Genomic DNA, 27,402 nt, shown 5'->3' with positions numbered 1-27,402 from the left:
TTTCTCCATACTATTACATCTACTAATTGTTATAATTAAATAGTCATGTAGTTATAATCCAGTTGCATATAACTTTGATATAAGTTGCATATACTTTTACATCAGATATGTAAAATTAGTGTCCTCATGTTAGACTAAGTGAACAGCTTGCCTGCATACAGTTGTATATGAATAAGTTGTTTCACAGCTGGTAACAACTTGCTCATGCTATTTATTATCTAATGCAATATTAATTGACCAAAAATGAAATAAAGTTTAAAAACCAAGAGATCTGTGAAAAAATATTTTGATATTCCCTTTCTTTATCTTAAAAAGGATTGTAAACATAATGTGGACACACATACCTATGCTACAAACAGAGTTGAAAAGTGACAGTTAACAATTTTTTATTATGGAGTTAAAAATGAGGTTATTAAAAAAGACCTAAAAACATGAAATTGTAATTATGTTCTTACAGACTTTTGATAAATCTATTGGTCACTTGAAATCAGCAGTTATTATTTCTGCTGACCAATCATCACACAATGTCTATCAAAAATAATGCTGCAATAAAAAAGCAGAAATAATAAATATGTACTCCACACAAACTCAATGCTCACTCATCAAGGACTACTACTTTTATCAAATACATAAAATTTGGGTAATATGCAAACATTAACAGTAAAATATCTCATAAATGACACATAAATTAAAAAAAGTCCAAGATTTTTCACTTTTTATTTTCAGCTGTTAGAAGTTTTCAGTTCGCTTACCAAACAGCTAATTTAATTTTTATAAATTTCATAATTGTTTGAGATTTGTATAAATTTTATCAAATTAACTGATTTAATGAATATTAGTAATTTAATCATATGTTAATAACTTGTGATTTTATTACAAACACATCTTGGCAATTCCTTGTTACTGCTCAGCCTTTTTGATAAATAATATGTAAAGAACAGTTCTACAACAACAAGAAATCTGAATCAATCATATAATCCTTTTTTTTCTTTTTATGCATAAGAAATACCAGAAGGGAATTCATGGAGAACCACACACAGTTTTCCTTTGTGTAATGGTGTAAATGTATCCTTTTAAGAAAAGAATGATAAATAAATAAAAACTGTCTAGAAATACGAAAAAAGAAAATTTGTAAATATAACTAAATAAAAATAAAATTATTCAACACTTACCAGGAACAGGACAATTATCACTCCAAATATCTTCAATAATATCTTTAAGGTTCCCTGGAGCGTTAAAAACAGTCTTAACTGGACCATCAGAAACAGTTTCAAAACTCTGCAAAAAAAAATGTAAGAACTTTTAAAATGTGACATTGAAATAATTATAAAATATTAATGAGTAAATAAAAACATTTTAAAAGTGATTCACTAATATTTTACTGACTACATGTTTCAGATGTAATTATATTTATCCTTTCCTAAGTATCCAACTGCTCAACTGCTACTGAGCAAATTGCAGATGTCTTTCTTCTATTCATGTCTTTTTCATTCAGAATCAAATCAGAATAATGTTTTTTCTTATGTTATTCTTTAAAAACCCCTTCTACTTCTTTATTTAATAGACTGCCTAAACCATTACCAAATCTAAACAATACACAAGGTGGTGCACATCATAATATATAAGACATACTTAATGACATATGAATCTTTTTTAAATAACAATGATTATTACTATGTTCATTAGTTCCTTTAAAAAAATATGAATAGCATGTAGCGAACTGAATCGTGTTATAAATAAGTACATTTTTTTTTTCTGATCGGTACATAATAAAAATAGTACATTGTACTTTGATTTTTAAGGTGAAGGACTTTTTCTTGGCAAAATTAAAAATAAAAGTAAGAGTGCAGTCTTCTGCACATATCTACACATTTTTACCAACAATTTGGAAGCTTGAATACTGCTTGTTCATAAAAAGTTTGAGGACAAACAATCAACCAATTGCACATGCACTCCTTGATGTTTTCATTGTTTACAAATCGTTCTCCTTCAAGCAATTCTTTCAAGGGCGTAAACAAAAAATGGTCAGAGGGGGACAAATCTGGACTGTAGGGAGAGTGGTCCAGGGTTTCCCAGTGAATTTTTTCCAATTTATCTCTTGTCAAAACCACAGTATGCAACCTGTCATTGCCATGGAGAAGAATGACATCTCTGATGGGCATACCCCGCTTTTGTTGAATGCAGCTGCTGGCAATGGAAAGCTGCGTTTGCTGTTTGTTGATAGTGGAGATAATCAATGAGTAAAACTCTCCCCGAGTCAAAAGAAATCATTGCAAGATTTTTTCCGGCTGACAGATGGGTTTTGGCCTTCACTGGGCAGCTCTATCCTTCCTTCGCCACTCCATACTTGCCATTTTTGACTCCAGACTTTGATGATCACACGTGACCTCAAAAAATCGTCCCTTCTTTCTGAAATCAATTCGGAAGTCTCTCACAGATCACCAACATGAATTGCTTTTGATTTTCAGTCAATAACATCTAAACACATCAAACACTAATTTTTCTAAAGCCAAGATGATCAGTGATAATGGATTGAACACTCCCATAGATGATACTCTATGGGAGTGCTCAATCCATTTCTTCAACAGTGAACTGAAAACCACCTTCGATAAGTTCTTGAATGGCACAGATGTTGTCAGCTATGAGACTTGACCTTGGGTGTCGATCATGACTCGTTTTCTATACTTTTTGCCCGCCCTTAAATTGTCTGGGCCACATATACACTTGGTTCTGGGACAGTGTAGCATCCGCAAACTGTACCTTTAAACAAGCTAAAATTTCCACGAGTCTAATGCCTTCAATAGTTAACAACTTTATGATTATACATTGTGCAACAGAACAGTGTTGAAGAGCCAAACTGGTTCCCCCTCTCTAACACACCGAACATTAAGTTCTCACTCCGACATTCAACACGGAACTGCTTGCTGCATAGAATAGCAAAATTAAGGTTTAAATTTGACTCACCCTCATAATAATATACTATGTACTTTTCAGTTAAATATATTGTTTGATTTTAGCATATAATGTGTTATACCACACTAATTTATTTTTTTTATTTATCAATTTTTATTAACAATTATAAACTTCAGAGTAAGCCTACAACTGTTTACATTTCAAGGAGCATTTCAGGCTTGTTTTAACTTACAACTCCACTGTGCTTTTTTAAGTCCCAAGGAATCACTCCAAAAAAGAAAACATTACAAAAAACATAACACTATTAATAATACATTGATATTAAATATTTATGATTTACCGGAACATTTAACAGATTTCCATTTTCCTTTTGATCCAATTCTTTATTGCTTACATCTTTGATTTGTGCAAAATCATTACCTAGAAATGTACTAAATTTGCTTTCAACATTATTATTACTTTCTGCAATATTAAAATCTGTTGGTCCATTATCTCTCAAATCATCCTAAAATGAAAATAAAACAAATTATTTATAAATAGTCATCTAATAATGAGAAATAAGAATAATACATATAAAAGAATTTACAATTAACTTAACATACTTTTGAATGACAAAGATTCATTCAACATTTAATTTTTGGGATTTTGTCAGAATCAGAATCAACTCTTTCATTCATTCTGTGGAAATGATTTACCTATGATACCTGCATAAGCAGACAATCACACATTTTTTAAATTATATTTTTATAAATTTACAGAATCATTTTTATAAAACTAAATTATACTTTTCTTATATGCAAGATCTGAAATGACCAATAATTATAAAATCTATAAACTGCATGTACAAACAAACACAGCAATTTATACAATAAATGTAACATAAACTATGTAAATTAAAAATGTAAACATAAATTTAAAAAAAAAACTATAATTTTCTTTGTTAAATATAAATGATAAAAACACTATAATGGAAAAATAAACTAGTTAGAGCAATGAAAACAAGAAAGCACACAATATAATTTACACATCATTCCAGAGTACATGCAAGCTTAAAGTAAACCAGAGTAAAACAGAGTAGAAATTCATGATTTATCGGAACACTTGACAAATGTCCATTTTCCCTTTGATCCGATTCTTTATTGCTTACACCTTTGTTCATTGACAAATAATTAACTTGAAATGTAGTAAATTTGCTTTCAACAGTATTATTACTTTCTGTAATTACTAACTTCTTATGATGACCCGATTAATTTAATAGAAAAATAAGCAACTGATGGGCTGCATAAAAAAAAACAATATATTTTTAGTGACCAATTTAAATGTTCTTGCAATAGAAATACAGGTTTTTTTCTTTTTAACTGGCTGTCTTGTTTAAAACTTTCCTCTTCTTTCTGAAAGCGTGCTTTATAGCATTGCACTACTTTTATCATTTTCACAGTTCCTGAATTGTATGACCTAATAGAATGTAGAATGTACGACCTAACACGAGTGTAGTTTTATAGAAAAATATAAGATTTTTAAAGTGTTAGTTTTCTTATATTGCCTAACCTGCTTTTAATACTTTTTTTTTACAAGCTTATTACGTAATTTTAACTGAGATTTTTGTTACTACACACTTGTTTTATGTCTGGGTAAATTTACTACTTTACACTGAGGACAATGAATTATAAATTTTTGATGATACAGAAACAAAAACAAATCAACATATTCTTTAGGAAAATATCACAGAAAGGTGATAACCGAAGAAGAAAAACATAAAATTAAAAACAAACAGGATTGGATATGAAAAGAAATGAATGATAGCAAATTTATTTTAAAAAGTTTACAAATTAATTTAATAGTTTTGCAAACTAAGTTTTTAAATTTACAGTTAAAAAATAAGGTCAAATATTCAAAAAAAGTAAAAAGTGTTGTATCTGTTCCGTTTAAGTAAAGAACAATGTCTCAAAGTGATATACGGGGTGTCCCATATATATAACACAACCCAACCTTATATTGGTAGGTATTGAAATAATAAAAAGGCATGTGTAAATGTAAATGTTGGAAGTGGCCGCCATTCTTCTTGAATACAAGCTTTAATTCTTTTTACAACATTTCTTGCAACTTTTTTCAAAGTTTGTGGCTGGATATTTAATACAGCTTGTTCAATATTGACTTTCAATTGTTCATGTGTTCATGGTTTGTTGCTGTAGGCTTTTTCTTTGAGGTAACCCCGTAGAAAAAAATCCGCCGCAGTCAAATCTGGAGATCTTGGTAGCCACAAGCCTCGACCGATAACACGATTACCAAAGAATTCCTCGGCGAAATCAGAAGTTGAACCTGCGTAGTGCGATGTTGCACCGTCATGTTGTAGCCAGCAGTGTCTGTCTTCCACTTCCAAGAGTGCAATGAACTGAAATAAAATATCCGATATCGTTCTGCATTAATGGTGTACTCGAAAATAATAGGACCAATTATTTTCTTCCACAATATCGCGGACCACACGCTCAACTTCTGCGAGTGCAATTGTTTTTCGTGATAAACGTGGGGATTTTCAGCACTCCAAATTCTACTGTTTTGGCTGTTTACGTAGCCATCCAAATGAAACTGGTTTATCTGGGTACTTATGGCGAAACAAATCTTGCACTGCAATCACTGATTTCATACTTTAGTACAACTCAACAATGAAAACACGTTCATCTAGAGAAAACACCATCTTGTCTCTAGCAATACACTGAACATTATGATTGCATTGTTGTTACTATCGGTAGTGTTCTACTGCGTCGCCGCGATGTTGAGATGTTCGACGAGTCCATTTCAGTATCGAGTAAGGGAGTAAGCTTGACTTTTGAAATTTCATGGATGAGTGATTGATGGGTTGCGTTTTATATGGAACACCCTGTACAAGAAGTAGAAGCAAATCTTAACAGAAGAGATTGATTAACTCTTCAATATCAGGTCCTACATCCCTTAATGAGCCGACTACATTAGTAGTTATATAATAATGCTCGGCAAAGACATTTTATCTTAACAACATTGGATAAAGCTAGAGAGGTTTACATGTTTTAGCTTACTGAAAATTATCCAAACATATTAAATAAAGTAACAAAGGAAGGCAAACATTTGCATTAGATTTTGAAGATGTAGATGACATAAACCCATAAAAAAAAAAGACAAGAGTATGCTTGGTTTCAATGCCACAAAAGATCACACATAAGCACTTTAATAAAACCAATTAAAGAGCATTAAAGCAGGAGTTTATTATAATCTTAAAAAATACCAAACATCCAAACAATTAAAATATTAAAAGCTTATCACTGACCACTACTATTATTAAATAATGAACAAGTGAAGTAAGAATCTCTTTCTTTAGCACATTCCAGCACTTAAAATACGAAGTGAACAGTAATCAAAATGAACAAGAACAATAATCAAAATGACTTATAGAAGCCGCCCAATGAATTTTACTGAAGACAAAGACCACAGGAAGACTGGGAAGATTGAAGGAATTCAACAAGAAAAGACAATCTTATTCAGATAAATCATAATTTTTAACTTGATAATAAATATACATATAATATTACTTATAAAAAAAATTAACAACTCAAAAAAATTTAAACACTTAAATAAATATCACCAAAAATAACAATGATTAAATTAATTACAGTTCTGATCACACATCACTCAAGTCATTACCAATAAAATTTTTCATCATCTTTTAAAAAATACAAACTACTTTACACTCACTCATTAATACAGTACATTATTGACAGATTTTACAAGGCATATCTGATTAAACTAATAGAATGTGATATACTAATTTATTTGATAACCTAATGTAAATACAGAAAAATCCTGACTACAATAGAAAACTGTAATAAAAATAAATATCAAATTAAAAAATTGAAAATGTTTCACTTATACGTCCATTTAAACAAAGCGATTATAATAAGTGAATTAATTTAATTTAAAAATTGTATTTTTAAAAAGACTATCCTGCTATTATCTATACCATAAAGATAATCATTTCGAATGAACAAATAAAATTCAGTTTTAATTTATCAATACAAAGAGAAACACTAACTATTCTTTTCATTTTTTTATGCGTATTTTATCTGGTATATTGATCTAGGAAAAACACATTAAGGTACCATTAATAACTAATTTCCCAACCAAATAAAGATATGTTTGTTATCCATTATATTTTAATTAAATTTTTCATATTTAAAAGAAATCTTTTATTTCTTTTAAATATAGAAAGGCATACAACCATAAAAATCATTTTACTCAATGTATTCATTTACATGAAATTAATCATCAGACTCACTCTCATCCCAAATTTTATCAATGTACTCTTTAAAATTATTTTTCAAGTTATCACCATTTTTTTCTAATGTAACAACTTCAACTTTACTGTTACAATTATCACTAGGGTTAGACAGATCATTAAAAGAATCTAAATTACAGTCTTCATTTCTTACCATAATTAAACTACTATCAAAGTCATTTTCAGCAGCCGGTTGAGTTTGTTTTTTATCCTTAGTAGCTGAAAAAGAAAAATTGTTAGGTGACACAGCTGAATGGTTGTATGTGATCTAAGATGAGACAAGTCATCCCTGAAAACAGCATTTATTTATACTCATACAAAAAGCACCCTATACTACAGAATGTGGCTGCCTCTTGGTTCAATATACTATTACACATCACCCTGTAAATGTAGGTGATGCACAGCTCTGCAAATGATATCTTCTCTCCATTCAATATTTATATTATGAACATCTTTACTCTCAAAGAAAGTTAATTCTCAGATATATTCTTCATATTCATATATGTCAAGTAACATGAAAGACCAGGATATACAATACAATGAGACAAATTAATGTACTAATGAATATTTTATTGATATAATCCTTAGTTTACTTTAAATTTTAAGAAACTCTTAATTCCTTATTCCGCAAGAACTAAACAATTTCACAAAGTAGGTATCATTACCATTTGGTATAACAGCAACAGACGGAGAGAGTTTATTTAATGCATAAATTAACATAATTTAATGCATTATTCTCAACACAAAGTGTAGCATAAATGCCATGATTAAAATTAATGCGTTACTTTGAACAAAATTAAAATAATTGTTTAAATAGTATCTTAACTGATATTTTATGAAAGTATAAGTTTTAATTTTATACAACTCAATATCCTTTCCCATAAGCGAGGCAGGGGCCTACCTAAGAAACAAACTTTGTTTCCTTAAGGGAATATTACACTATTCAATTTTAAGTACCGAATAAACAAGAAAAATGTTAAGATCTTAAAAAAAATTCAACATTAAAACATACTAAAATCAATAGTAGAAAATCTATGCATACAAATACAAAACATTTTAACTCCTGACTGTAATGAAAAACTTGTACAAATTCACCATATTTATAAAAAAATTTAATAAAATATTCAACACTTTATAAATTGAAAGGGCCAATCAGGATATAAAGAATATATTAATTGCATGGATGAACAATAATGATACAAATAAATGGTCAGATGGTTTGTCCTTCGTTCAATTTTTTTATAAAAACATCTTACTCAACTTTCACCATCAGTGAATGCTAATGTGTTAAAATTGATTAATTGCCTCTAATGTTGGAGAATAACATATATAATTTGTATTTTTAATGTTAATCAGACAAGGTTAGCAAGCAAAAAGAGCGTAGGTTATGTTTGGCTTAAATTTAAACTTCATTTTTTTTATGAGAGTTTCCTGTCTATTTACCTTAGAGATCGGTATTGGGTGATTTTTTTTTTATTTTAATTTCTAGTTATTGTTTCTACCCCCACCAGAGATTATATCTGTATTTGTCAACATATACTGGCGAAGATCCGAATGTACAATAATATAAGCAAATATTCCACTCCTACACAGACGTATTTGGAATGTTATATATTACAAAATTTTTCTTCTCTATATTTATAAAGAAATTTTTACAAAATTTTCTTGCATAAAATACAAGAAAGTTCATATAACCAAGCTTTTTCAAACCACGTCATTTTTAAAGTAATTGATGTATATAATAAATAAATTTTACCCCAGCCTTCAACCGGAAGGGAATGCGATGTACTAAGGAGATTAGTCTTTTTTTCTAAAAAAAATAATAACTATTTTTTTATTCTCTCTCTGGTAACTACAGGCCAACACCTAATTAATTATCCTATTCTCCTTTTTTCATATAAGAAATACATTTTGAATTGTGTGAAAAAGTGCCAAGTATGAGCAGCATTCAAAGATAGAGCCTTCTAGCTGAAAGGCAGCTAGAAATGTTGTCACTAACTGTTAACTAATTATGCGCATTCTTAATAAGTATTAATTCAATCTGTAGTCAAAGTATTAATGCAAGGTAGTGTTTTAGATTTACTATACCTGAGGAAAGTTAAATTTATTTATTTTTTTTTTTAATATGTATAAAAAGAAAAAATGTATGAATTACTTATGGATTGATAAAAATATTTCAACTGCTAACCAAATACACCAGAATGTACCAGAGTTGGTTAGAACAGATTTGCACTGATATTTTACTACAGTGTGTTCGGAAAGTTACTGTGCAATTCAATTATGGAAGTGTAATGACAAAACTTTCTTAATTATTACTTTATAGAAACAGAACTAACTTTCATTATTTTATAGAAACAGAAATTAAAAATAACTGGAATATAGTTAATAGATGTTATTTAAAATGATCTCTCCAACATCAATATAATATAACACAGCACATGCTTCAATTTGTTTTCAAACGTTTTAACCAGCAAATGTACTAGAATGTCTCGTACATATACTGTTGTTGCGGTTTTTAGTTCCGTCAATTGTGCATGGTCTTATACGATATGCTGCTCATTTCATTTCCCCCCACAGAAAGTAATCTAGGAGAGTCAGATCGGGCGATTGTACAGGCCACAAACACCTCGAAATGATTCATTCACCAAAGACAGTTTGTAAAAATGTCTTTGACCTGAGCGCACTGTGGCGCCATCTTGTTGGAACCAATCTGATTGAGTTCCACTTCAGTTAACTTACTAAAGTTTGTTTAAACTGTACAGTAATGATCACTATTAACTGTATTTTGAAAAAAGATTGAACCATAATGCATGTTCTACTGACACAAACCCAGACTCCAATTTTCATTTTGTGTAAAGATTGTTTGTGTAATTCATGGGGGTTAGTAGTCGATCAAAGTTGTGTATTTTGTGAATTAATATACCCTTCCAGATGAAACCATGCTTCATCTGTAAAACCATAATGTCTAGGATACCTACATTATTTTGGTCAATAAAATGTTTAAACCATTGACAATAATTTAGTCTTTTGGCATGATCTGTAGGTTTCAGTTCTTGAACACACATAACTTTGTGCGGGAAAGGTTCCAGTTCTTTTCTTACAGATTTATGTGTAATAGCGTGCTAACTTAGCATTGATTTTGAAGAGCGTTCGGCCATAGCATCCAAAATATAAAGCAGCTTCTGTTCCATTTAGTTTAAGTAGTCTTCCACTTAGATATGTAAAATTAGTGTCCTCATGTTAGACTAAGTGAACAGCTTGCCTGCATACAGTTGTATATGAATAAGTTGTTTCACAGCTGGTAACAACTTGCTCATGCTATTTATTATCTAATGCAATATTAATTGACCAAAAATGAAATAAAGTTTAAAAACCAAGAGATCTGTGAAAAAATATTTTGATATTCCCTTTCTTTATCTTAAAAAGGATTGTAAACATAATGTGGACACACATACCTATGCTACAAACAGAGTTGAAAAGTGACAGTTAACAATTTTTTATTATGGAGTTAAAAATGAGGTTATTAAAAAAGACCTAAAAACATGAAATTGTAATTATGTTCTTACAGACTTTTGATAAATCTATTGGTCACTTGAAATCAGCAGTTATTATTTCTGCTGACCAATCATCACACAATGTCTATCAAAAATAATGCTGCAATAAAAAAGCAGAAATAATAAATATGTACTCCACACAAACTCAATGCTCACTCATCAAGGACTACTACTTTTATCAAATACATAAAATTTGGGTAATATGCAAACATTAACAGTAAAATATCTCATAAATGACACATAAATTAAAAAAAGTCCAAGATTTTTCACTTTTTATTTTCAGCTGTTAGAAGTTTTCAGTTCGCTTACCAAACAGCTAATTTAATTTTTATAAATTTCATAATTGTTTGAGATTTGTATAAATTTTATCAAATTAACTGATTTAATGAATATTAGTAATTTAATCATATGTTAATAACTTGTGATTTTATTACAAACACATCTTGGCAATTCCTTGTTACTGCTCAGCCTTTTTGATAAATAATATGTAAAGAACAGTTCTACAACAACAAGAAATCTGAATCAATCATATAATCCTTTTTTTTCTTTTTATGCATAAGAAATACCAGAAGGGAATTCATGGAGAACCACACACAGTTTTCCTTTGTGTAATGGTGTAAATGTATCCTTTTAAGAAAAGAATGATAAATGAATAAAAACTGTCTAGAAATACGAAAAAAGAAAATTTGTAAATATAACTAAATAAAAATAAAATTATTCAACACTTACCAGGAACAGGACAATTATCACTCCAAATATCTTCAATAATATTTTTAAGGTTCCTTGGAGCGTTAAAAACAGTCTTAACTGGACCATCAGAAACAGTTTCAAAACTCTGCAAAAAAATGTAAGAACTTTTAAAATGTGACATTGAAATAATTATAAAATATTAATGAGTAAATAAAAACATTTTAAAAGTGATTCACTAATATTTTACTGACTACATGTTTCAGATGTAATTATATTTATTCTTTCCTAAGTATCCAACTGCTCAACTGCTACTGAGCAAATTGCAGATGTCTTTCTTCTATTCATGTCTTTTTCATTCAGAATCAAATCAGAATAATGTTTTTTCTTATGTTATTCTTTAAAAACCCCTTCTACTTCTTTATTTAATAGACTGCCTAAACCATTACCAAATCTAAACAATACAAGGTGGTGCACATCATAATATATAAGACATACTTAATGACATATGAATCTTTTTTAAATAACAATGATTATTACTATGTTCATTAGTTCCTTTAAAAAAATATTAATAGCATGTAGTGAACAGAATCGTGTTATAAATAAGTACTTCTTTTGTTCCGATCGGTACATAATAAAAATAGTACATTGTACTTTGATTTTTAAGGTGAAGGACTTTTTCTTGGCAAAATTAAAAAAAAAGTAAAAGTGCAGTCTTCTGCACATATCTACACATTTTTACCAACAATTTGGAAGCTTGAATACTGCTTGTTCATAAAAAGTTTGAGGACAAACAATCAACCAATTGCACGTGCACTCCTTGATGTTTTCATTGTTTACAAATCGTTCCCCTTCAAGCAATTCTTTCAAGGGCGTAAACAAAAAATGGTCAGACGGGGACAAATCTGGACTGTAGGGAGAGTGGTCCAGGGTTTCCCAGTGAATTTTTTCCAATTTATCTCTTGTCAAAACCACAGTATGCAACCTGTCATTGCCATGGAGAAGAATGACATCTCTGATGGGCATACCCCGTTTTTGTTGACTGCAGCTGCTGGCAATGGAAAGCTGCGTTTGCTGTTTGTTGATAGTGGAGAAAATCAATGAGTAAAACTCTCCCCGAGTCAAAAGAAATCATTGCAAGATCTTTTCCGGCTGACAGATGGGTTTTGGCCTTCACTGGGCAGCTCTATCCTTCCTTCGCCACTCCATACTTGCCATTTTTGACTCCAGACTTTGATGATCACACGTGACCTCAAAAAATCGTCCCCTTCTTTCTGAAATCAATTCGGAAGTCTCTCACAGATCACTAACATGAATTGCTTTTGATTTTCAGTCAATAACCTAGAAACACATCAAACACAGTGATAATGGATTGAACACTCCCATAGATGATACTCTATGGAAGTGCTCAATCCATTACTTCAACAGTGAACTGAAAACCACCTTCGATAAGTTCTTGAATGGCACGGATGTTGTCAGCTATGAGACTTGACCTAGGGTGTCGATCATGACTCGTTTTCTATACTTTTTGTCCGCCCTTAAATTGTCTGGCCCACATATACACTTGGTTCTGGGACAGTGTAGCATCCGCAAACTGTACCTTTAAACAAGCTAAAATTTCCACGAGTCTAATGCCTTCAATAGTTAAAAACTTTATGATTATACATTGTGCAACAGAACAGTGTTGAAGAGCCAAACTGGTTCCCCCTCTCTAACACACCGAACATTAAGTTCTCACTCCGACATTCAACACGGAACTGCTTGCTGCATAGAATAGCAAAATTATGGTTTAAATTTGACTCACCATCATAATAATATACTATGTACTTTTCAGTTAAATAAATTGTTTGATTTTAGCATATAATGTGTTGTACCAAAGTTATACCACACTAATTTATTTTTTTTTATTTATCAATTTTTATTAACAATTATAAACTTCAGAGTAAGCCTACAATTGTTTACATTTCAAGGAGCATTTCAGGCTTGTTTTAACTTACAACTCCACTGTGCTTTTTTAAGTCCCAAGGAATCACTCCAAAAAAGAAAACATTACAAAAAACATAACACTATTAATAATACATTGATATTAAATATTTATGATTTACCGGAACATTTAACAGATTTCCATTTTCCTTTTGATCCAATTCTTTATTGCTTACATCTTTGATTTGTGCAAAATCATTACCTAGAAATGTACTAAATTTGCTTTCAACATTATTATTACTTTCTGCAGTATTAAAATCTGTTGGTCCATTATCTCTCAAATCATCCTAAAATGAAAATAACAAATTATTTATAAATAGTCATCTAATAATGAGAAATAAGAATAATACATATAAAAGAATTTACAATTAACTTAACATACTTTTGAATGGCAAAGATTCATTCAACATTTAATTTTTGGGATTTTGTCAGAATCAGAATCAACTCTTTCATTCATTCTGTGGAAATGATTTACCTATGATACCTGCATAAGCAGACAATCACACATTTTTTAAATTATATTTTTATAAATTTACAGAATCATTTTTATAAAACTAAATTATACTTTTCTTATATGCAAGATCTGAAATGACCAATAATTATAAAATCTATAAACTGCATGTACAAACAAACACAGCAATTTATACAATAAATGCAACAACATAAACTATGTAAATTAAAAATGTAAACATAAATTAAAAAAAAAACTATAATTTTCTTTGTTAAATATAAATGATAAAAACACTATAATGGAAAAATAAACTAGTTAGAGCAATGAAAACAAGAAAGCACACAATATAATTTACACATCATTCCAGAGTACATGTAAGCTTAAAGTAAACCAGAGTAAAACAGAGTAAAAATTCATGATTTATCGGAACACTTGACAAATGTCCATTTTCCTTTTGATCCGATTCTTTATTGCTTACACCTTTGTTCATTGACAAATAATTAACTTGAAATGTAGTAAATTTGCTTTCAACAGTATTATTACTTTCTGTAATTACTAACTTCTTATGATGACCCGATTAATTTACTAGAAAAATAAGCAACTGATGGGCTGCATAAAAAAAAACAATATATTTTTAGTGACCAATTTAAATGTTCTTGCAATAGAAATACAGGTTTTTTTTTTTTTAACTGGCTGTCTTGTTTAAAACTTTCTTCTTCTTTCTGAAAGCATGCTTTATAGCATAGCACTGCTTTTATCATTTTCACAGTTCCTGAATTGTATGACCTAATAGAATGTAGAATGTACGACCTAACACGAGTGTAGTTTTATAGAAAAATATAAGATTTTTAAAGTGTTAGTTTTCTTATATTGCCTAACCTGCTTTTAATACTTTTTTTTTACAAGCTTATTACATAATTTTAACTGAGATTTTTGTTACTACATACTTGTTTTATGTCTGGGTAAATTTACTACTTTACACTTAGGACAATGAATTATAAATTTTTGATGATACAGAAACAAAAACAAATCAACATATTCTTTAAGAAAATATCACAGAAAGGTGATAACCAAAGAAGAAAAACATAAAATTAAAAACAAAGAGGATTGGATATGAAAAGAAATGAATGATAGCAAATTTATTTTAAAAAGTTTACAAATTAATTTTATAGTTTTGCAAACTAAGTTTTTAAATTTACAGTTAAAAAATAAGGACAAATATTCAAAAAAAAGTGAAAAGTGTTGTATCTGTTCCGTTTAAGAAAAGAAGAATGTCTCAAAGTGATATACGGGGTGTCCCATATATTAAACGCAACCCAACCTTACATTGGTAGGTATTGAAATAATAAAAAGGCATGTGTAAATGTAAATGTTGGAAGTGGCCGCCATCTTCTTGAATACAAGCTTTAATTCTTTTTACAGCATTTCTTGCAACTTTTTTCAAAGTTTGTGGCTGGATATTTAATACAGTTGGTCAATATTGACTTTCAATTGTTCATGTGTTCATGGTTTGTTGCTGTAGGCTTTTTCTTTGAGGTAACCACGTAGAAAAAAAAAATCCGCCGCAGTCAAATCTGGACATCTTGGTAGCCACAAGCCCCCACCGATAACACGATTACCAAAGAATTCCTCGACGAAATCAGAAGTTCAACCTGCGTAGTGCGATGTTTTACCGTCATGTTGTAGCCAGCAGTGTCCGTCTTCCTCTTCCAAGAGTGCAATGAACTGAATAGAAATATCCCGATATCGTTCTGCATTAATGGTGTACTCGAAAAAAATAGGACCAATTATTTTCTTCCACGATATCGCGGACCACACGCTCAACTTCTGCGAGTGCAATTGTTTTTCGTGATAAACGTGGGGATTTTCAGCACTCCAAATTCTACTGTTTTGGCTGTTTACGTAGCCATCCAAATGAACCTGGTTGGTTTATCTGGGTACTTATGGCGAAACAAATCTTGCACTGCAATCACTGATTTCATACTTTAGTACAACTCAACAATGAAAACACGTTCATCTAGAGAAAACACCATCTTGTCTCTAGCAATACACTGAACATTATGATTGCATTGTTGTTACTATCGGTAGTGTTCTACTGCGTCGCCGCGATGTTGAGATGTTCGACGAGTCCATTTCAGTAACGAGTAAGGGAGTAAGGTTGACTTTTGAAATTTCATGGATGAGTGATTGATGGGTTGCGTTTTATATGGAACACCCTGTACAAGAAGTAGAAGCAAATCTTAACAGAAGAGATTGATTAACTCTTGAATATCAGGTCCTACATCCCTTAATGAGCCGACTACATTAGTAGTTATATAATAATGCTCGGCAAAGACATTTTATCTTAACAACATTGGATAAAGCTAGAGAGGTTTACATGTTTTAGCTTACTGAAAATTATCCAAACATATTAAATAAAGTAACAAAGGAAGGCAAACATTTGCATTAGATTTTGAAGATGTAGATGACATAAACCCATAAAAAAAAAGACAAGAGTATGCTTGGTTTCAATGCCACAAAAGATCACACATAAGCACTTTAATAAAACCAATTAAAGAGCATTAAAGCAGGAGTTTATTATAATCTTAAAAAATACCAAACATCCAAACAATTAAAATATTAAAAGCTTATCACTGACCACTACTACTATTAAATAATGAACAAGTGAAGTAAGAATCTCTTTCTTTAGCACATTCCAGCACTTAAAATACGAAGTGAACAGTAATCAAAATGAACAAGAACAATAATCAAAATGACTTATAGAAGCCGCCCAATGAATTTTACTGAAGACAAAGACCACAGGAAGACTGGGAAGATTGAAGGAATTCAACAAGAAAAGACAATCTTATTCAGATAAATCATAATTTTTAACTTGATAATAAATATACATATAATATTACTTATAAAAAAAATTAACAACTCAAAAAAATTTAAACACTTAAACAAATATCACCAAAAATAACAATGATTAAATTAATTACAGTTCTGATCACACATCACTCAAGTCATTACCAATAAAATTTTTCATCATCTTTTAAAAAATACAAACTACTTTACACTCACTCATTAATACAGTACATTATTGACAGATTTTACAAGGCATATCTGATTAAACTAATAGAATGTGATATACTAATTTATTTGATAACCTAATGTAAATACAGAAAAATCCTGACTACAATAGAAAACTGTAATAAAAATAAATATCAAATTAAAAAATTGAAAATGTTTCACTTATACGTCCATTTAAACAAAGCGATTATAATAAGTGAATTAATTTAATTTAAAAATTGTATTTTTAAAAAGACTATCCTGCTATTATCTATACCATAAAGATAATCATTTCGAATGAACAAATAAAATTCAGTTTTAATTTATCAATACAAAGAGAAACACTAACTATTCTTTTCATTTTTTTATGCGTATTTTATCTGGTATATTGATCTAGGAAAAACACATTAAGGTACCATTAATAACTAATTTCCCAACCAAATAAAGATATGTTTGTTATCCATTATATTTTAATTAAATTTTTCATATTTAAAAGAAATCTTTTATTTCTTTTAAATATAGAAAGGCATACAACCATAAAAATCATTTTACTCAATGTATTCATTTACATGAAATTAATCATCAGACTCACTCTCATCCCAAATTTTATCAATGTACTCTTTAAAATTATTTTTCAAGTTATCACCATTTTTTTCTAATGTAACAACTTCAACTTTACTGTTACAATTATCACTAGGGTTAGACAGATCATTAAAAGAATCTAAATTACAGTCTTCATTTCTTACCATAATTAAACTACTATCAAAGTCATTTTCAGCAGCCGGTTGAGTTTGTTTTTTATCCTTAGTAGCTGAAAAAGAAAAATTGTTAGGTGACACAGCTGAATGGTTGTATGTGATCTAAGATGAGACAAGTCATCCCTGAAAACAGCATTTATTTATACTCATACAAAAAGCACCCTATACTACAGAATGTGGCTGCCTCTTGGTTCAATATACTATTACACATCACCCTGTAAATGTAGGTGATGCACAGCTCTGCAAATGATATCTTCTCTCCATTCAATATTTATATTATGAACATCTTTACTCTCAAAGAAAGTTAATTCTCAGATATATTCTTCATATTCATATATGTCAAGTAACATGAAAGACCAGGATATACAATACAATGAGACAAATTAATGTACTAATGAATATTTTATTGATATAATCCTTAGTTTACTTTAAATTTTAAGAAACTCTTAATTCCTTATTCCGCAAGAACTAAACAATTTCACAAAGTAGGTATCATTACCATTTGGTATAACAGCAACAGACGGAGAGAGTTTATTTAATGCATAAATTAACATAATTTAATGCATTATTCTCAACACAAAGTGTAGCATAAATGCCATGATTAAAATTAATGCGTTACTTTGAACAAAATTAAAATAATTGTTTAAATAGTATCTTAACTGATATTTTATGAAAGTATAAGTTTTAATTTTATACAACTCAATATCCTTTCCCATAAGCGAGGCAGGGGCCTACCTAAGAAACAAACTTTGTTTCCTTAAGGGAATATTACACTATTCAATTTTAAGTACCGAATAAACAAGAAAAATGTTAAGATCTTAAAAAAAATTCAACATTAAAACATACTAAAATCAATAGTAGAAAATCTATGCATACAAATACAAAACATTTTAACTCCTGACTGTAATGAAAAACTTGTACAAATTCACCATATTTATAAAAAAATTTAATAAAATATTCAACACTTTATAAATTGAAAGGGCCAATCAGGATATAAAGAATATATTAATTGCATGGATGAACAATAATGATACAAATAAATGGTCAGATGGTTTGTCCTTCGTTCAATTTTTTTATAAAAACATCTTACTCAACTTTCACCATCAGTGAATGCTAATGTGTTAAAATTGATTAATTGCCTCTAATGTTGGAGAATAACATATATAATTTGTATTTTTAATGTTAATCAGACAAGGTTAGCAAGCAAAAAGAGCGTAGGTTATGTTTGGCTTAAATTTAAACTTCATTTTTTTTATGAGAGTTTCCTGTCTATTTACCTTAGAGATCGGTATTGGGTGATTTTTTTTTTATTTTAATTTCTAGTTATTGTTTCTACCCCCACCAGAGATTATATCTGTATTTGTCAACATATACTGGCGAAGATCCGAATGTACAATAATATAAGCAAATATTCCACTCCTACACAGACGTATTTGGAATGTTATATATTACAAAATTTTTCTTCTCTATATTTATAAAGAAATTTTTACAAAATTTTCTTGCATAAAATACAAGAAAGTTCATATAACCAAGCTTTTTCAAACCACGTCATTTTTAAAGTAATTGATGTATATAATAAATAAATTTTACCCCAGCCTTCAACCGGAAGGGAATGCGATGTACTAAGGAGATTAGTCTTTTTTTCTAAAAAAAATAATAACTATTTTTTTATTCTCTCTCTGGTAACTACAGGCCAACACCTAATTAATTATCCTATTCTCCTTTTTTCATATAAGAAATACATTTTGAATTGTGTGAAAAAGTGCCAAGTATGAGCAGCATTCAAAGATAGAGCCTTCTAGCTGAAAGGCAGCTAGAAATGTTGTCACTAACTGTTAACTAATTATGCGCATTCTTAATAAGTATTAATTCAATCTGTAGTCAAAGTATTAATGCAAGGTAGTGTTTTAGATTTACTATACCTGAGGAAAGTTAAATTTATTTATTTTTTTTTTTAATATGTATAAAAAGAAAAAATGTATGAATTACTTATGGATTGATAAAAATATTTCAACTGCTAACCAAATACACCAGAATGTACCAGAGTTGGTTAGAACAGATTTGCACTGATATTTTACTACAGTGTGTTCGGAAAGTTACTGTGCAATTCAATTATGGAAGTGTAATGACAAAACTTTCTTAATTATTACTTTATAGAAACAGAACTAACTTTCATTATTTTATAGAAACAGAAATTAAAAATAACTGGAATATAGTTAATAGATGTTATTTAAAATGATCTCTCCAACATCAATATAATATAACACAGCACATGCTTCAATTTGTTTTCAAACGTTTTAACCAGCAAATGTACTAGAATGTCTCGTACATATACTGTTGTTGCGGTTTTTAGTTCCGTCAATTGTGCATGGTCTTATACGATATGCTGCTCATTTCATTTCCCCCCACAGAAAGTAATCTAGGAGAGTCAGATCGGGCGATTGTACAGGCCACAAACACCTCGAAATGATTCATTCACCAAAGACAGTTTGTAAAAATGTCTTTGACCTGAGCGCACTGTGGCGCCATCTTGTTGGAACCAATCTGATTGAGTTCCACTTCAGTTAACTTACTAAAGTTTGTTTAAACTGTACAGTAATGATCACTATTAACTGTATTTTGAAAAAAGATTGAACCATAATGCATGTTCTACTGACACAAACCCAGACTCCAATTTTCATTTTGTGTAAAGATTGTTTGTGTAATTCATGGGGGTTAGTAGTCGATCAAAGTTGTGTATTTTGTGAATTAATATACCCTTCCAGATGAAACCATGCTTCATCTGTAAAACCATAATGTCTAGGATACCTACATTATTTTGGTCAATAAAATGTTTAAACCATTGACAATAATTTAGTCTTTTGGCATGATCTGTAGGTTTCAGTTCTTGAACACACATAACTTTGTGCGGGAAAGGTTCCAGTTCTTTTCTTACAGATTTATGTGTAATAGCGTGCTAACTTAGCATTGATTTTGAAGAGCGTTCGGCCATAGCATCCAAAATATAAAGCAGCTTCTGTTCCATTTAGTTTAAGTAGTCTTCCACTTAGATATGTAAAATTAGTGTCCTCATGTTAGACTAAGTGAACAGCTTGCCTGCATACAGTTGTATATGAATAAGTTGTTTCACAGCTGGTAACAACTTGCTCATGCTATTTATTATCTAATGCAATATTAATTGACCAAAAATGAAATAAAGTTTAAAAACCAAGAGATCTGTGAAAAAATATTTTGATATTCCCTTTCTTTATCTTAAAAAGGATTGTAAACATAATGTGGACACACATACCTATGCTACAAACAGAGTTGAAAAGTGACAGTTAACAATTTTTTATTATGGAGTTAAAAATGAGGTTATTAAAAAAGACCTAAAAACATGAAATTGTAATTATGTTCTTACAGACTTTTGATAAATCTATTGGTCACTTGAAATCAGCAGTTATTATTTCTGCTGACCAATCATCACACAATGTCTATCAAAAATAATGCTGCAATAAAAAAGCAGAAATAATAAATATGTACTCCACACAAACTCAATGCTCACTCATCAAGGACTACTACTTTTATCAAATACATAAAATTTGGGTAATATGCAAACATTAACAGTAAAATATCTCATAAATGACACATAAATTAAAAAAAGTCCAAGATTTTTCACTTTTTATTTTCAGCTGTTAGAAGTTTTCAGTTCGCTTACCAAACAGCTAATTTAATTTTTATAAATTTCATAATTGTTTGAGATTTGTATAAATTTTATCAAATTAACTGATTTAATGAATATTAGTAATTTAATCATATGTTAATAACTTGTGATTTTATTACAAACACATCTTGGCAATTCCTTGTTACTGCTCAGCCTTTTTGATAAATAATATGTAAAGAACAGTTCTACAACAACAAGAAATCTGAATCAATCATATAATCCTTTTTTTTCTTTTTATGCATAAGAAATACCAGAAGGGAATTCATGGAGAACCACACACAGTTTTCCTTTGTGTAATGGTGTAAATGTATCCTTTTAAGAAAAGAATGATAAATGAATAAAAACTGTCTAGAAATACGAAAAAAGAAAATTTGTAAATATAACTAAATAAAAATAAAATTATTCAACACTTACCAGGAACAGGACAATTATCACTCCAAATATCTTCAATAATATTTTTAAGGTTCCTTGGAGCGTTAAAAACAGTCTTAACTGGACCATCAGAAACAGTTTCAAAACTCTGCAAAAAAATGTAAGAACTTTTAAAATGTGACATTGAAATAATTATAAAATATTAATGAGTAAATAAAAACATTTTAAAAGTGATTCACTAATATTTTACTGACTACATGTTTCAGATGTAATTATATTTATTCTTTCCTAAGTATCCAACTGCTCAACTGCTACTGAGCAAATTGCAGATGTCTTTCTTCTATTCATGTCTTTTTCATTCAGAATCAAATCAGAATAATGTTTTTTCTTATGTTATTCTTTAAAAACCCCTTCTACTTCTTTATTTAATAGACTGCCTAAACCATTACCAAATCTAAACAATACAAGGTGGTGCACATCATAATATATAAGACATACTTAATGACATATGAATCTTTTTTAAATAACAATGATTATTACTATGTTCATTAGTTCCTTTAAAAAAATATTAATAGCATGTAGTGAACAGAATCGTGTTATAAATAAGTACTTCTTTTGTTCCGATCGGTACATAATAAAAATAGTACATTGTACTTTGATTTTTAAGGTGAAGGACTTTTTCTTGGCAAAATTAAAAAAAAAGTAAAAGTGCAGTCTTCTGCACATATCTACACATTTTTACCAACAATTTGGAAGCTTGAATACTGCTTGTTCATAAAAAGTTTGAGGACAAACAATCAACCAATTGCACGTGCACTCCTTGATGTTTTCATTGTTTACAAATCGTTCCCCTTCAAGCAATTCTTTCAAGGGCGTAAACAAAAAATGGTCAGACGGGGACAAATCTGGACTGTAGGGAGAGTGGTCCAGGGTTTCCCAGTGAATTTTTTCCAATTTATCTCTTGTCAAAACCACAGTATGCAACCTGTCATTGCCATGGAGAAGAATGACATCTCTGATGGGCATACCCCGTTTTTGTTGACTGCAGCTGCTGGCAATGGAAAGCTGCGTTTGCTGTTTGTTGATAGTGGAGAAAATCAATGAGTAAAACTCTCCCCGAGTCAAAAGAAATCATTGCAAGATCTTTTCCGGCTGACAGATGGGTTTTGGCCTTCACTGGGCAGCTCTATCCTTCCTTCGCCACTCCATACTTGCCATTTTTGACTCCAGACTTTGATGATCACACGTGACCTCAAAAAATCGTCCCCTTCTTTCTGAAATCAATTCGGAAGTCTCTCACAGATCACTAACATGAATTGCTTTTGATTTTCAGTCAATAACCTAGAAACACATCAAACACAGTGATAATGGATTGAACACTCCCATAGATGATACTCTATGGAAGTGCTCAATCCATTACTTCAACAGTGAACTGAAAACCACCTTCGATAAGTTCTTGAATGGCACGGATGTTGTCAGCTATGAGACTTGACCTAGGGTGTCGATCATGACTCGTTTTCTATACTTTTTGTCCGCCCTTAAATTGTCTGGCCCACATATACACTTGGTTCTGGGACAGTGTAGCATCCGCAAACTGTACCTTTAAACAAGCTAAAATTTCCACGAGTCTAATGCCTTCAATAGTTAAAAACTTTATGATTATACATTGTGCAACAGAACAGTGTTGAAGAGCCAAACTGGTTCCCCCTCTCTAACACACCGAACATTAAGTTCTCACTCCGACATTCAACACGGAACTGCTTGCTGCATAGAATAGCAAAATTATGGTTTAAATTTGACTCACCATCATAATAATATACTATGTACTTTTCAGTTAAATAAATTGTTTGATTTTAGCATATAATGTGTTGTACCAAAGTTATACCACACTAATTTATTTTTTTTTATTTATCAATTTTTATTAACAATTATAAACTTCAGAGTAAGCCTACAATTGTTTACATTTCAAGGAGCATTTCAGGCTTGTTTTAACTTACAACTCCACTGTGCTTTTTTAAGTCCCAAGGAATCACTCCAAAAAAGAAAACATTACAAAAAACATAACACTATTAATAATACATTGATATTAAATATTTATGATTTACCGGAACATTTAACAGATTTCCATTTTCCTTTTGATCCAATTCTTTATTGCTTACATCTTTGATTTGTGCAAAATCATTACCTAGAAATGTACTAAATTTGCTTTCAACATTATTATTACTTTCTGCAGTATTAAAATCTGTTGGTCCATTATCTCTCAAATCATCCTAAAATGAAAATAACAAATTATTTATAAATAGTCATCTAATAATGAGAAATAAGAATAATACATATAAAAGAATTTACAATTAACTTAACATACTTTTGAATGGCAAAGATTCATTCAACATTTAATTTTTGGGATTTTGTCAGAATCAGAATCAACTCTTTCATTCATTCTGTGGAAATGATTTACCTATGATACCTGCATAAGCAGACAATCACACATTTTTTAAATTATATTTTTATAAATTTACAGAATCATTTTTATAAAACTAAATTATACTTTTCTTATATGCAAGATCTGAAATGACCAATAATTATAAAATCTATAAACTGCATGTACAAACAAACACAGCAATTTATACAATAAATGCAACAACATAAACTATGTAAATTAAAAATGTAAACATAAATTAAAAAAAAAACTATAATTTTCTTTGTTAAATATAAATGATAAAAACACTATAATGGAAAAATAAACTAGTTAGAGCAATGAAAACAAGAAAGCACACAATATAATTTACACATCATTCCAGAGTACATGTAAGCTTAAAGTAAACCAGAGTAAAACAGAGTAAAAATTCATGATTTATCGGAACACTTGACAAATGTCCATTTTCCTTTTGATCCGATTCTTTATTGCTTACACCTTTGTTCATTGACAAATAATTAACTTGAAATGTAGTAAATTTGCTTTCAACAGTATTATTACTTTCTGTAATTACTAACTTCTTATGATGACCCGATTAATTTACTAGAAAAATAAGCAACTGATGGGCTGCATAAAAAAAAACAATATATTTTTAGTGACCAATTTAAATGTTCTTGCAATAGAAATACAGGTTTTTTTTTTTTTAACTGGCTGTCTTGTTTAAAACTTTCTTCTTCTTTCTGAAAGCATGCTTTATAGCATAGCACTGCTTTTATCATTTTCACAGTTCCTGAATTGTATGACCTAATAGAATGTAGAATGTACGACCTAACACGAGTGTAGTTTTATAGAAAAATATAAGATTTTTAAAGTGTTAGTTTTCTTATATTGCCTAACCTGCTTTTAATACTTTTTTTTTACAAGCTTATTACATAATTTTAACTGAGATTTTTGTTACTACATACTTGTTTTATGTCTGGGTAAATTTACTACTTTACACTTAGGACAATGAATTATAAATTTTTGATGATACAGAAATAAAAACAAATCAACATATTCTTTAAGAAAATATCACAGAAAGGTGATAACCAAAGAAGAAAAACATAAAATTAAAAACAAAGAGGATTGGATATGAAAAGAAATGAATGATAGCAAATTTATTTTAAAAAGTTTACAAATTAATTTTATAGTTTTGCAAACTAAGTTTTTAAATTTACAGTTAAAAAATAAGGACAAATATTCAAAAAAAAGTGAAAAGTGTTGTATCTGTTCCGTTTAAGAAAAGAAGAATGTCTCAAAGTGATATACGGGGTGTCCCATATATTAAACGCAACCCAACCTTACATTGGTAGGTATTGAAATAATAAAAAGGCATGTGTAAATGTAAATGTTGGAAGTGGCCGCCATCTTCTTGAATACAAGCTTTAATTCTTTTTACAGCATTTCTTGCAACTTTTTTCAAAGTTTGTGGCTGGATATTTAATACAGTTGGTCAATATTGACTTTCAATTGTTCATGTGTTCATGGTTTGTTGCTGTAGGCTTTTTCTTTGAGGTAACCACGTAGAAAAAAAAAATCCGCCGCAGTCAAATCTGGACATCTTGGTAGCCACAAGCCCCCACCGATAACACGATTACCAAAGAATTCCTCGACGAAATCAGAAGTTCAACCTGCGTAGTGCGATGTTTTACCGTCATGTTGTAGCCAGCAGTGTCCATCTTCCTCTTCCAAGAGTGCAATGAACTGAATAGAAATATCCCGATATCGTTCTGCATTAATGGTGTACTCGAAAAAAATAGGACCAATTATTTTCTTCCACGATATCGCGGACCACACGCTCAACTTCTGCGAGTGCAATTGTTTTTCGTGATAAACGTGGGGATTTTCAGCACTCCAAATTCTACTGTTTTGGCTGTTTACGTAGCCATCCAAATGAAACTGGTTGGTTTATCTGGGTACTTATGGCGAAACAAATCTTGCACTGCAATCACTGATTTCATACTTTAGTACAACTCAACAATGAAAACACGTTCATCTAGAGAAAACACCATCTTGTCTCTAGCAATACACTGAACATTATGATTGCATTGTTGTTACTATCGGTAGTGTTCTACTGCGTCGCCGCGATGTTGAGATGTTCGACGAGTCCATTTCAGTAACGAGTAAGGGAGTAAGGTTGACTTTTGAAATTTCATGGATGAGTGATTGATGGGTTGCGTTTTATATGGAACACCCTGTACAAGAAGTAGAAGCAAATCTTAACAGAAGAGATTGATTAACTCTTGAATATCAGGTCCTACATCCCTTAATGAGCCGACTACATTAGTAGTTATATAATAATGCTCGGCAAAGACATTTTATCTTAACAACATTGGATAAAGCTAGAGAGGTTTACATGTTTTAGCTTACTGAAAATTATCCAAACATATTAAATAAAGTAACAAAGGAAGGCAAACATTTGCATTAGATTTTGAAGATGTAGATGACATAAACCCATAAAAAAAAAGACAAGAGTATGCTTGGTTTCAATGCCACAAAAGATCACACATAAGCACTTTAATAAAACCAATTAAAGAGCATTAAAGCAGGAGTTTATTATAATCTTAAAAAATACCAAACATCCAAACAATTAAAATATTAAAAGCTTATCACTGACCACTACTACTATTAAATAATGAACAAGTGAAGTAAGAATCTCTTTCTTTAGCACATTCCAGCACTTAAAATACGAAGTGAACAGTAATCAAAATGAACAAGAACAATAATCAAAATGACTTATAGAAGCCGCCCAATGAATTTTACTGAAGACAAAGACCACAGGAAGACTGGGAAGATTGAAGGAATTCAACAAGAAAAGACAATCTTATTCAGATAAATCATAATTTTTAACTTGATAATAAATATACATATAATATTACTTATAAAAAAAATTAACAACTCAAAAAAATTTAAACACTTAAACAAATATCACCAAAAATAACAATGATTAAATTAATTACAGTTCTGATCACACATCACTCAAGTCATTACCAATAAAATTTTTCATCATCTTTTAAAAAATACAAACTACTTTACACTCACTCATTAATACAGTACATTATTGACAGATTTTACAAGGCATATCTGATTAAACTAATAGAATGTGATATACTAATTTATTTGATAACCTAATGTAAATACAGAAAAATCCTGACTACAATAGAAAACT

At 29.9% G+C, this 27,402-nt stretch overlaps 1 protein-coding gene across 1 annotated transcript in view; it reads right to left on the bottom strand.

The window, feature by feature from the left end:
• Positions 1 to 27,402, bottom strand: part of LOC142329222 (uncharacterized) — a 158,722-nt gene that overhangs the window by 63,031 nt on the left and 68,289 nt on the right. The window contains exons 19-26 of the mRNA XM_075373625.1: positions 23,884 to 24,048; positions 21,821 to 21,926; positions 17,692 to 17,756; positions 13,566 to 13,730; positions 11,503 to 11,608; positions 7,374 to 7,438; positions 3,254 to 3,418; positions 1,173 to 1,278 (exon numbers count right to left, since the gene is read on the bottom strand). Coding sequence (XP_075229740.1) covers positions 1,173 to 1,278; positions 3,254 to 3,418; positions 7,374 to 7,438; positions 11,503 to 11,608; positions 13,566 to 13,730; positions 17,692 to 17,756; positions 21,821 to 21,926; positions 23,884 to 24,048 — 943 coding nt within the window. The remainder of the gene's footprint in view (positions 1 to 1,172; positions 1,279 to 3,253; positions 3,419 to 7,373; positions 7,439 to 11,502; positions 11,609 to 13,565; positions 13,731 to 17,691; positions 17,757 to 21,820; positions 21,927 to 23,883; positions 24,049 to 27,402) is intronic.

Source organism: Lycorma delicatula, chromosome 8 (assembly GCF_047948215.1).
Source record: "Lycorma delicatula isolate Av1 chromosome 8, ASM4794821v1, whole genome shotgun sequence".
NCBI classification, from domain to species: Eukaryota; Metazoa; Arthropoda; class Insecta; order Hemiptera; family Fulgoridae; genus Lycorma; species Lycorma delicatula.
This window is presented reverse-complemented; position numbering and strand designations above follow the sequence as displayed.